The sequence below is a fragment of the Dreissena polymorpha genome, chromosome 1, assembly GCF_020536995.1.
Source record: "Dreissena polymorpha isolate Duluth1 chromosome 1, UMN_Dpol_1.0, whole genome shotgun sequence".
In the NCBI taxonomy this organism is placed as follows: domain Eukaryota; kingdom Metazoa; phylum Mollusca; class Bivalvia; order Myida; family Dreissenidae; genus Dreissena; species Dreissena polymorpha.
Genome location: NC_068355.1, coordinates 88494269 through 88507769, shown reverse-complemented (window position 1 = coordinate 88507769; position 13501 = coordinate 88494269). Strand labels below are relative to the sequence as shown.

Genomic DNA, 13501 nt, shown 5'->3' with positions numbered 1-13501 from the left:
TGGAAACGAATTTAATGAAGTCCTTAAACTCGAATAAATAATAAAGCAAGCATAAAGGAGAAGATTCATCATCATGCATTGGAACCTATACCATTACACCTTGGTAAGTAGTGCCTATACATGAAATGTGTGTTCAGATAAGTGTCGTTCTAAATTTTGAGTTTGCGCATAAACTTCCAAATAATATTATATAACTAAAGATCTTATTTCTACATTTTTATTATTAGGATACGCGCTTTTTCGATCGATTTTGCTAATCAATTAACCATATCGATATTATTTTAACAATATAATCTTTAATTTGAGTTTAGTACTTGCAAAGGACATAATGAAGATAGACATAAAGCATTCCCCGTAAAATAAAAGTCAACGCAAACTCGTTTATGTGAGATCGCGTGAAACGAAATACTTTATTTAAGCGTCAACGCAATAACATAAATATCAACGAGATGTGTGTGAAACCTATGTGCCCCCCCCCCTCTCATATATTTGACCTTGATCTTGAAGGATGACCTTGACCTATCACCACGCAAAATGTGCAGCTGCATGAGATACACATGCATGTCAAATATCAAGTTGCTATCTTCAATATTGCAAAAGTTATTGCCAATGTTAAAGTTTGACGCAAACAAACCAACAAACCAACACACGACAGGGCTAAAATAATGTCCCCAGTAAAAAAAGACTGGGGGACATCAAAATGAAAGTCCAGCAACATCTAAGTTCTTGGCACCATCCTTTTATCTTTTATTAAAGGGCGCGTGATCATTGTCTGCACAATACAGGGCACCCAACATTAAAATGAGGAACCATCTGTCTCTTAAATGTACATTCTATCTCTCCCTCTCCTGTTTCCACCTCTTTCTCCCTCCCTCCCTCCCTCTCTGTCTGTATGCCTGCCTGCCAGCCTGCATGTCTGTCTGTCTGTTTATATGTCTGTCTGTCTGTCGGTCTTTCGGTCTGTCTGTCTTCCTGCTGCCTGCCTGCCTGTCTGCCGTCTGTTCTGTCTGTCTGTCTGTCTGTCTGTCTGTCTGTCTGTCTGTCTGTCTGTCTGTCTGTCTGTCTGTCTGTCTGTCTGTCTGTCTGTCTGTCTGTCTGGTCTGTCCTGTCTGTCTGTCTGTCTGTCTGTTCTGTCTGTCTGTCGGTCTGTCTTCTGTCTGCTGTCTGTCTGTCTGTCTGTCTGTCTGTCGGTCTGTCTGTCTGGCTGTTAGCTGGCCTGGCTGGCTGGCTGTCTGTCTGTCTTCGTCTGTCGTGGCTGGACTGGCTGTCCTGGCGGTCTGTGGTCTGTTTGGTCTGTAGCCTGCCTGCTTGCCTGTCTGCCTGCCATGCCTTTCTGCCGGTCGGTCGGTGTTTTATTATTAATCTGTCTGTCTGTCTGCCTTCCTATCTGCCCTTCCTGTCTGCCTTCCTGTCATGTCCGTCTGTCTGTCGCCTGCCGGCTTCCTGTCTGCCTCTGTCTGCCTGCCTGCCTGCCTGCCTGCCTGTCTGCCTGCCTGCTGCCTGCCTGCCTGCCTGCGGCCTGCCTGTCTGTCTGTCGTCTGGCGGTCGGTCTTTCGGGCTGTCTGTCTTCCTGCCTGCCTGCCCTGCCTGTCGGTCTGTCCCTGTCTGTCTGTCTGTCTGTCTGTCTGTCGGTCTGTCTGTCTGTCTGTCTGTCTGTCTGTGTCTGTTTATATGTCTGTACGTCTGTCGGTCTTTTCGGTCTTTTGTTCCTGCCTGCCTGTCTGTCTGTCTGTCTGTCTGTCTGTCTGTCTGTCTGTCTGTCTGTCTGTCTGTCTGTCTGTCTGTCTGTCTGTCTGTCTGTCTGTCTGTCTGTCTGTCTGTCTGTCTGTCTGTCTGTCTGTCTGTCTGTCTGTCTGTCTGTCTGTCTGTATGTTTGTTTATCTGGCTGGCTGGCTGGCTGTCTGTCTGTCTGTCGGTCTGTGGTCTGTATGCCTGCCTGCCTGCTTGCCTGTCTGCCTGCATGCCTTCCTGCCGGTCGGTCGGTGTTTTATATTATCTGTCTGTCTGTCTGCTTCCTGTCTGCCTTCCTGTCTGTCTGCCTGCCTGCCTGCCTGCCTGCCTGCCTGCCTGCCTGCCTGCCTGCCTGCCTGCCTGCCTGCCTGCCTGCCTGCCTGCCTGCCTGCCTGCCTGCCTGCCTTCCTGCCTGCCTGCCTGCCTGCCTGCCTGTCTGTCTGTCTGTCTGTCTGTCTGTCTGTCTGTCTGTCTGTCTGTCTGTCTGTCTGTCTGTCTGTCTGTCTCTGTCTGTCTGTCTGTCTATCGGTCTGTCGGTCATCTGTCTGTCTGTCTGTCTGTCCGTCTGTCCGTCCGTCCGTCCGTCTGTCTGTCTGTCTGTCTGTCTGCCTGCCGGTCTGTCTGTCGTCTGTCTGTCTGTCTGTCTTTCTGTCTGTCTGTCTGTCTGTCTGTCTGTCTGTTCTGTCTGTCTGTGTCTGTCTGTCTGTCTGTCTGTCTGTTTGTCTGTCCTGTCTGTCTGTTAATATGTCTGTCGGTCGATCGGTCGGTCTTTCGGTCTGTCTGTCTTCCTGCCTGTTTGTCTGTCTGTTTGTTTATCTGTCTGTCTGTCTGTTTATCTCTCTGTCCGTTCTATCTGTCTGTTATATATCTTTCTGTGTGTCGGTCGGTCTTTCGGTCTGTCTGTCTTCCTGCCTGCCTGTCTGTCTGTCTGTCTGTTTGTTTATCTGTCTGTCTGTCCTGTCTGTCTGTCTGTCTGTCTGTCTGTCTGTCTGTCTGTCTGTCTGTCTGTCTGTCTGTCTGTCTGTCTGTCTGTCTGACTGTCTGTCCGTCCGTCTGTCCGTCCGTCCGTCGGTTGGTCGGTCGGTCGGTCGGGCCCGGCCTGCCTGCCTGCCTGCTTGCTTTCCTGCCTGCCTGCATGCCTTCCTGCCGGTCGGTCGGTGTTTTACATGGATGTTAAATGTTCGCCACTTAACATCAATATTACACATGGTTAATGCTGGGAATTCATTGGAACAGCCAGTCTCCTACAAGACGGGGTTGTCTTTGCAATCAAACAAACTTAGGATTGGCCTTACTAAATACAACAGCAAACATAATGGTATATTTAAAAATAAAAGTGAAACAATTATCATCAAAACTAGTAATGTCTTTTTTTTAATCGGCCGTCTTAACATTCTCACACGCGTGGTGTAATTGGGTATAGACAGCGCGCGTAATTGTATGCGCCATTGTCGTCGTAAATCAAACGAACTCGATTTTCGAGCTGATACTGTCAAATATGGTCAACCGCTTGACAGTCATAGAAAGTTGATTAATGCATAATTGATATAATAATTTATGCAGAAATTATTCGAGTTCACCTTTGGTAACCAGATATGAGTTGTGGTAAGCCTATACTTGTTCCTTTTGTTGAAGGTTGTGAGTTTAAGTTTCTGAACGCAATTTCATACTTAAGCGTATTTCCGCTTGTTTGAGATGCGGTTAACGAGAGTGGTATGTTTATTTGAAATCTAATGTCTAATGGTGTCGCTCTGCCCTTTTGATTGATATGACTGTCCTATAGTTAGACATTAATTTGTATGTAACTTTAATAGGTATTATAATCCATTTAATCGGTATTTATTTTATTGTGAAGGAAAACAATCATTGTTATCTGCTAAGATATAACCATATGGTCGTATGGTCTCAAACTATATTTTGATTAAATATGTTTTCACAAATTCAACAAACAAACAATATCGTTATCATTTAATAAATAATGCATTTTTATTCGTTTTTTATATTTAAGAATATGTCATGTTTTTTTCATCTGGATTTCCTGTTCACGTATAACCGCTTGAAAAACTTTGTCTCGTAATGTCGTTTATCTTTTTGAAAACAGTTTTGTCACCCGTCGTACAAAAGTTTTTTGCGCATCTATAATACAGATGAGTAATACTCGTTTCTTTACGCTCTGGAAAATAACTGTATAATGTGATACCCGTTTCAAAACATGGACAATTATACCAACGAGTTTGTATACACGTACTCAAACGTTGAGTGATACCGAATAATTATTTCATGGTTATTGTAATCTTGTCCTTGCCTAATATAAAATTAATGGTACAGAACTGTACGTTTTATGTAAATGTATGTTGTAGCAATTTTCATGTACATATTTCATGTACCATGTTACCATTTTACTGTTTTATTAGTTTTTGGACATGAATCGTTTTACAAAATCTATTGACCTAAATTTTAGTTTTAGTACGTATTGGCTACACAATTTTTATTAAGCCTATATCCTTTCTGGAGAAATATAAGGTTTTTGCTTAAACAAATCTTTATAACAATGAATGCATAACATGACCTATTTTTTTTTTAATGAAAACCCATTATAAGAAAATATTCTGCCATTATCAATTTATGCCTAGCGTCTAGAAAAAGGGCCTTGGCAAACAGCGTTGACCCAGATGAGACGTCGCACGATGCGGCTTCTCATCTGAGTCCGCGCTGTTTGCTTATAGGAATTTCTGTAAGAAATATTCTAAATATATAGAAATAAATATACTAGACATCCCTTATTTTTGAAATAAATTGATCCAATTTAGAAGGATGTGAGAGTCCACTAGGCATAAATGGGTTACTTTTGTCATACTACTAACACATATTGCGTTTAAGCTTTTATCGGGTAAGTTAATTTTCAAATCTTGACAAAAAGTTCACCAATTTATTTAATTCAAGTCCCTTTTGTTTAGCATATAATCAGTATATCAAATGGTATATTTTTAAAAAACGACATTAAAGTTATCCGTGAATTTGGTATATCAACATGAATAAACAATGCTTACATGCAACACTAATATGTGCTTCCACGGAAACAATTACGTCAAGAACAGCCGCACCAATAAAGTAATGGCCATTTCTATCCCAATCTGAAAATCACATAAACATTTTCGTAATTCTTCAAAGACTAATATTTCTTTTGGTAATTTAATGTAAAGAAAGTCATTGACAAGTCCATGCTTGAGCTAATGGTAAACAGCTAGACTAGAACAAAACCAAATTGCCTGTAAAACACGTTTATATACCGAGATAAGATCGAATTTACATCTGATTGACTTTGAAATACATCAGTGACGATATTGTTGTCTGCCCGCTCAAAGAACGATGGTTGTTATAAAATGAATTAAATAAATATAATTGACAAAACCTGCGTAGAAAAACGTATACAAATCACAGCTAGATGTTTCAATCCGAATTCCGTTGTCAAGAAAAAAGCTGTTTAAAAGGCAAAACCGACCCACACTTAGTATTGTCAGTTTTGACGGGATAAGGACGACATTTACTGTTAAGTTCGACAAATATCTGTAACCTCGTAGGACGATTGCTCAGCGATACGAGGAGAATACATGTTGGTAATGATTGTGCATCAGCATAGTTAGCGAACATATTATTTATTTGCTCAAAGTGTAAAATAAGACGGCTTCGCGATGTGGATAATTTGGTAATAGTTTTAAATTTCAAATTCACATCACTCAATATTAATGGACAAAATTGTGAAGGCGAAGTTTTCAAAATGTTAAAAATAACATAAGTTAATTCGTAGATATGAAGTTGTTTTGTTTTTGTCAATTTAATTCATTCAAGGGCTATTGATGTTTGGCTTAACAAGCGCCGCATTATACTAGCGTAAGTTTAATAACACTGCGCGATAAATAAACTTTTACCAATATATGTGCATTGCTTATTGTACGTAATGAGTCTTTGAATAGCCAGTGTACATTAACACACGTTTGTGCATTGGTGCCAGAAAGAAGACTGCTTACGTCTAATAATTCAAAGTTTTTTTATTTTGGAACCTTTAAAACTGCGTTTAGCTACGATACCATTAAAGAGTGTCTTCTTACGGCTAAATGGGATTATTTCGAGTGGCAGAACGACTAAATGATTTAAGAAATGGTCTAAATGGAATTAAAAGGGCAGGCATTTAGAGTATCCGCAATCATGAGTCTGGATCTTATTTCTTTATACATTGGTAAGTAGTTTACCTGTACTATGTCTTTAAACAACTGTCATTTTATGTTGTTGACGAAAAAAAATACACAAATTATGTCGTTTCAATGGTATGTCGTGATAGTAAATGAAAATATAAATATCATCAAAAAAAAATTTTTGTTTAAGGTTTATGTATTTTATAGTCAATCTATAATTTTTACTATCAAAACGCTAAGGTGAACCATATGTGTTCTTTATGTATAAACTGTGTGTTTATATTCAATGTTAATTAAAATTGCAAAGGTTCATGTCATAAAATCAACATATACATTTTCCAACCAATAATTTATTTGATCGTATTAATTGGTTTCTGAAATTAACAACCATACTTGTACATTAGTTGTATCTAGGATTTAGTGTTACGCAGTATGGCTTATATTAACGTCACAAAGAATTTATTGTAAATACGGCGTTTATTACAAATTTAATTGAACGATAACATGATAAGCCATGGTTATACGTTGTTTAAATGTTAACAGTTGAAATTATTTTCCTGTGAATCTCTTACGCCTATAAACAATTGGCATAGGTCTGACGATAGATTTGCATGCTGGGAATATCTGTATAACGTTAATATTTACTGTCATATTCATCGATATAAATGGGAAAGGGCTTCGATTTAATTAAACTTTAATGTTTTGCAATTACGCATTTGAGGGAAGAATTGAAAATCACATTGCTTGCATTATGAACTACAATATTTCAATATTAATACAATCTGTGTCCGATCAAAAGATAAACTAACATACAAGTTCGAAACATTTAAAAAATCAATTGTCCTGAACAGTTATTATCATTTTTTCATAACGGGGTTTAATCTATGGAGTAACATCATAAAATCTTGAAGTGTCATGATGTCCACTCTTAATTAAACTTGCTAAAAACTTTGTTTTAATTATCTCAGGCGAGTAAAAAAAATAACCTGATCAGTGTTATTAAAAAGGGCCACAAGGGTGCGGCGCAGTGTTCCTTATATTGATATAGTAAACATGTATGACGAAATTAGGATTCTAGAAGTCACATGTTCTGCTCATGAAACTCGCTAGTAACATTTTTTTTTCTAATGATTTCTCAGTCAAGTTTGGAATTGATTCCGATGTATTGAAAAACATGGCCGAAGAGGGGTGAGATAGTTCTTATAATTTTGGTAATAGTAATGCTCATGTAAGTTTTCTTTATAGGGCAAGTGAAATATTGTAAACATTCTAGAAGTGACATTTTCCATACATTTATGAAATTTGATTAGAATATTTGTTGTTTTGATATTCATGCCGAGTTGGGAAATAGTTCTTATCCGTTGAGAACCTTCGGCCATTTTTTCTTGATATGGTTGTTATTAAGTGAAACCTGCTGAATACTTAAAAAGTAACATATGTGTTCAGTTCTCAGTAAACGTGCACATTTATTTTCTTGATATCTTGCTAGCATTAGAAAATGGGTCTGGTCGATGTGAAAGCATGACTGACAGTCGTAGTTTTCCATTCCTCGTGAAACTTGCTAAGATATTTTTCTAATGCTAATTGAGCTTTGTAAAATTAATGGCTCCGTTCTTTAAAAAAAGTGCCTCTGGGAGTTCTAAAAATGGACATTACCATCGCGGAACAGTAAAGTTCATATATTGTATGCGTATGCGCTTAGCACGACTGATTTTTTTGGTAATTTGTTCTTTCAAAAGTGACAGGTTAGCCCTCTCATTCCGTTTATGTACGTACGGCACTTCTTTTAGCCTTTTTGATTATAATATTTTTGATGCTGATAATTTTTAGATGCTATTCACACGTGTCTGGGTAAATAAAGTTGTCAGTTTGTTGGTCACGCGCGCACTCTGTTTGCTGATGACATTTCATCGAATTATTTAAAATGTGCTTGAAAGGTTATATGATACCTTACCTACAAAAAGTGTAAAGGTGTAGTACATTTGATCAGCTATATTGCGGACAACTTTAAATAAGGAAACGTATATGTATGTATTTTTATATTAATGCTTCGAAACAGCAGGTATGGCAAACTCTTCTGTTTTCAGCCAACGATCCATTCTTGGTATCCAATGCAAACTGTATGTTGACCTCTTACCAAAACGACACACACCGAGAATACATATTCAATCCAAATGCTTGAAACAGAAACAATTGTTTTTAAACGTTGAAAATTAAGGGGCCAAAGCACACATTGAGGATTTCAATGTTCATGACACAAAATATACTCATATGAATACAAAATATTTTAAAATGTTGTGTATTCTTATGAGTATATTTTTTAAGAAACGTAGTAAATCTTACGGACTTTGAATGATTATAATGTGTTCTTCACAAGATATGTTTTAGGAAAATGATTTTTCCTATAAAAATCTATGTAAATATTTTATTTATAATTGTTCGTCGGAAGTTTATAAGCTTAGAGGAATTACGAAAATTTGATGATCCTTAATTAAGAATACCTAAATAACACCTTTCTTGTAAATTAAAATTGCACATGTTATGTGTGGGGAGTTATATGTCAAACGTGAAAATATACCCGAACAAATACTTACAAATCAGATAGTTAATTATTTTGATTCCTGCATCCAGAAGCTTGTTTAATCCGGCATTATATAATATTTCAATGTCTATATCTAAACACGTTTCTTAAATAATGTATTCATTAGGCGTCGAACTAACGCTTCTTAGATATTGACGAGCGATTGGTAAACCCAATGCACGAATGTAAATACTCCATTGATTGTATGACACCGCTTGCCATTTTATGTCAGCTTTAATTTCTCTTTGCTTATCTTTAATGCGTTTCAATTCCATGAGCTGTCTGTCTCATGTCATCCAAAAATGTCTCGTCTTTCTTGAATTACAGACAAATAACATTGAAAATATAAATAAACGTAGTAAGGCGCAATTTGCTAAAAAGTAAATATTTTTTCGGAAAGAAGATACATCAATTTCAGACAGGATTGTATCTTTACATAATATTGAGCAGAGATGAGTTTAGACGTTACACATTGATGAAGTGATTTTGGTTTATTCACTGATAAAAACTATTAATTACACTACTAACTTCTGTTGAATACTCGTATATATTATTTAAAATATTTGGATGGTTCCGTGCAATCCCGAACGCAAATGTCATAACCTAAAGGAAGTACGCGAAAGACAAGTTTGCTTGAAATTTTCTTTTAATGTTTAACCCATTTATGCCTAGTGGACTCTCCAATCCTTCTAAATTGGATCAATTTATTTCCAAAATAAGGGATGTCTGGTATATTTATTTCTATATTTAAAATATTTCTTACAGGAATGCCTTTAAGTAAACAGCGCAGACCCTGATGACACGCCGCATCATACGGCGTCTCATCTGGGTTTACGCTGTTTGCCAAGACCTTTTTCTAGACGCTATGCATTAATGGGTTAATAGTGAATAATTGTGGACATAAACATTTACTTATAGAAAAATAAGTTAACTACTTCCAAATTACCAGTTTAAATAACACAGATACAGTACAGTGTTAAAAAATTAACAAATGGGTTTGTGCCGTTGTATTGGTATGCAATAAATTATTATAGACTTTTTAAGCCAGACAATTAAAAATAAACTCTTCACATATAACAATTGAACTATGTAATCGTTTTAAATGTTGATATTTTTACCTTTGACATGTTGACAACAAAATGAACATAAGAAATATGGGCCGTGCTCTGTGTACAGGGGGCTTAATGCATGTGTGTTAAGTGTAGTACCAGATAAGCCTGTTATGGGCCGTGCTCTGTGTACAGGGGCTTAATGCATGTGTGTTAAGTGTAGTACCAGATTAGCCTGTTATGGGCCGTGCTCTGTGTACAGGGGCTTAATGCATGTGTGTTAAGTGTAGTACCAGATTAGCCTGTTATGGGCCGTGCTCTGTGTACAGGGGCTTAATGCATGTGTGTTAAGTGTAGTACCAGATTAGCCTGTTATGGGCCGTGCTCTGTGTACAGGGGCTTAATGCATGTGTGTTAAGTGTAGTACCAGATTAGCCTGTTATGGGCCGTGCTCTGTGTACAAGGGCTTAATGCATGTGTATTAAGTGTAGTACCAGATTAGCCTGTTATGGGCCGTGCTCTGTGTACAGGGGCTTAATGCATGTGTGTTAAGTGTAGTACCAGATTAGCCGTTATGGGCCGTGCTCTGTGTACAAGGGCTTAATGCATGTGTATTAAGTGTAGTACCAGATTAGCCTGTTATGGGCCGTGCTCTGTGTACAGGGGGCTTAATGCATGTGTGTTAAGTGTAGTACCAGATTAGCCTGTTATGGGCCGTGCTCTGTGTACAAGGGCTTAATGCATGTGTGTTAAGTGTAGTACCAGATTAGCCTGTTATGGGCCGTGCTCTGTGTACAGGGGCTTAATGCATGTGTGTTAAGTGTAGTACCAGATTAGCCTGTTATGGGCCGTGCTCTGTGTACAGGGGCTTAATGCATGTGTGTTAAGTGTAGTACCAGATTAGCCTGTTATGGGCCGTGCTCTGTGTACAAGGGCTTAATGCATGTGTGTTAAGTGTAGTACCAGATTAGCCTGTTATGGGCCGTGCTCTGTGTACAGGGGCTTAGTGCCTGTGTGTTAAGTGTAGTACCAGATTAGCCTGTTATGGGCCGTGCTCTGTGTACAGGGGCTTAATGCATGTGTGTTAAGTGTAGTACCAGATTAGCATGTTATGGGCCGTGCTCTGTGTACAGGGGCTTAATGCATGTGTGTTAAGTGTAGTTCACATATAACAATTGAACTATGTAATCGTTTTAAATGTTGATATTTTTACCTTTGACATGTTGACAACAAAATGAACATAAGAAATATGGGCCGTGCTCTGTGTACAGGGGGCTTAATGCATGTGTGTTAAGTGTAGTACCAGATTAGCCTGTTATGGGCCGTGCTCTGTGTACAGGGGCTTAATGCATGTGTGTTAAGTGTAGTACCAGATTAGCCTGTTATGGGCCGTGCTCTGTGTACAGGGGCTTAATGCATGTGTGTTAAGTGTAGTACCAGATTAGCCTGTTATGGGCCGTGCTCTGTGTACAGGGGCTTAATGCCTGTGTGTTAAGTGTAGTACCAGATTAGCCTGTTATGGGCAGTGCTCTGTGTACAGGGGCTTAATGCATGTGTGTTAAGTGTAGTACCAGATTAGCCTGTTATGGGCCGTGCTCTGTGTACAGGGGCTTAATGCATGTGTGTTAAGTGTAGTACCAGATTAGCCTGTTATGGGCCGTGCTCTGTGTACAGGGGCTTAATGCATGTGTGTTAAGTGTAGTACCAGATTAGCCTGTTATGGGCCGTGCTCTGTGTACAAGGGCTTAATGCATGTGTGTTAAGTGTAGTACCAGATTAGCCTGTTATGGGCCGTGCTCTGTGTACAGGGGCTTAATGCATGTGTGTTAAGTGTAGTACCAGATTAGCCTGTTATGGGCCGTGCTATGTGTACAGGGGCTTAATGCATGTGTGTTAAGTGTAGTACCAGATTAGCCTGTTATGGGCCGTGCTCTGTGTACAGGGCTTAATGCATGTGTGTTAAGTGTAGTACCAGATTAGCCTGTTATGGGCCGTGCTCTGTGTACAGGGGCTTAATGCATGTGTGTTAAGTGTAGTACCAGATTAGCCTGTTATGGGCCGTGCTCTGTGTACAGGGGCTTAATGCATGTGTGTTAAGTGTAGTACCAGATTAGCCTGTTATGGGCCGTGCTCTGTGTACAGGGGCTTAATGCATGTGGGTTAAGTGTAGTACCAGATTAGCCTATTTTGGGCCGTGCTCTGTGTACAGGGGCTTAATGCATGTGTATTAAGTGTAGTACCAGATTAGCCTGTTATGGGCCGTGCTCTGTGTACAGGGGCTTAATGCATGTGGGTTAAGTGTAGTACCAGATTAGCCTGTTATGGGCCGTGCTCTGTGTACAGGGGCTTAATGCATGTGTGTTAAGTGTAGTACCAGATTAGCCTGTTATGGGCCGTGCTCTGTGTACAAGGGCTTAATGCATGTGTGTTAAGTGTAGTACCAGATTAGCCTGTTATGGGCCGTGCTCTGTGTACAGGGGCTTAATGCATGTGTGTTAAGTGTAGTACCAGATTAGCCTGTTATGGGCCGTGCTCTGTGTACAGGGGCTTAATGCATGTGTGTTAAGTGTAGTACCAGATTAGCCTGTTATGGGCCGTGCTCTGTGTACAGGGGCTTAATGCATGTGGGTTAAGTGTAGTACCAGATTAGCCTGTTCAGGAACGACACTTTTCGCCCGGATTTTGCAAAGAAGAGACTTTCTTTAAACGAAAAATACCATAGAAGCGGAAAGTGTCGTCCCTGATTTGCCTGTGCGGACTGAACAGGCTAATCCGGGACGGCATTTACGCACATTCATTAAGCCCCCTTTTTACAGGGCATATTTAATTGCATAACGTTAATCTGGCTATTTTAACATGATGTTATCTCTAAAAAGCTTTAAATCATTGTTGTTTCAGTTTCGCTTCATCATTTAAATACAAATATGCTACCCTGGTTTGCATCCGACCATTGAGTAGTTGATAGTAATTAAATAGAAATGTTTTCTTAATTATTTATGTTTAAAATGTAATAGTTTTAGGAATACATTTTATAGAAAATTCCATGTTTTATGAGTAGCCTTTGGCAGAATGTGAAGTGTGCAGCCTCTTCAAGCGTATATTCTGATCCGATGGTCTATATGACGTCTGTATGCAACGCATAGTGTATATGTATAAACTAAGTTTACTACCGATGTTGTTTCTGTTCATATAAACCCATTTATGCCTAGTGGACTCTCCCATCCTTCTAAATTGGATCAATTCATTTCCAAAATTAGGGATGTCGTGTATATTTTTTTTTATATTTAGAATATTTTTTACATAAATTCCTTTCAGCAAAGAGCGCAGACCCAGTTGAGACGCCGCATCAACTGGGTCTACGCTCTTTGCCATGGCCTTTTTTCTAGACGCTAGGCATAAATGGGTTAAGAACATATAACAGAGAAAAGGTGCGTTTTCATTTAAGTAAACGAAATGTTTTTTTCAAAAAGATTGTTTTCGTTAATCGAAATCTGTCTGTTAACTCGCGCGGTGTATTTAGGTATACAAATTGCGATTACACGTCTGTATTATTGTTGTCGAAATTCAACCGAATTCGACTTGTTTCAGAAACTGTCAAAAATGTTCAATCATTTTACAGTAATTTGAAGTTGATTAATATTTAATTGATATAATTATGTGTGCAGAAATTATTTATCTCACTCTTGGTAATATGATACACGTATGTATTTCTTATTGCTGACGTATTGTTACCTTTACAGAGGGTGTTATTAAATGCGTTTGGTTCACTTATGAATATTTTCTGTTCTTGAACTTTATCAGAGTATATAAATAAGTTATATTGTACATTGATGTTAAGGCCTATACTTTACTGAGGTGTAACTCTGTTTATTATTTAAGATATTCGTTTTGAATTTTTCTTTTATAAAAACAATATTTTTTTAGTCTTTAGCAATGGTTAAAAAACA

At 38.6% G+C, this 13501-nt stretch overlaps 1 protein-coding gene across 3 annotated transcripts in view; it reads left to right on the top strand.

The window, feature by feature from the left end:
* The window catches only part of LOC127839511 (signal peptide, CUB and EGF-like domain-containing protein 2), a 131124-nt gene that overhangs the window by 15580 nt on the left and 102043 nt on the right, over window positions 1–13501 (top strand). Inside the window, exon 1 of one of the 3 annotated variants that reach the window (XM_052367904.1) lies at window positions 5828–5968. The exons of the other annotated variants lie outside the window; for them this stretch is intronic. Within the exon in view, the coding sequence (XP_052223864.1) occupies window positions 5899–5968 (70 nt within the window). The 5' untranslated portion in view covers window positions 5828–5898. Of the gene's footprint in view, window positions 1–5827; window positions 5969–13501 lie in introns of those variants that run through there. 3 annotated transcript variants of the gene reach the window in all.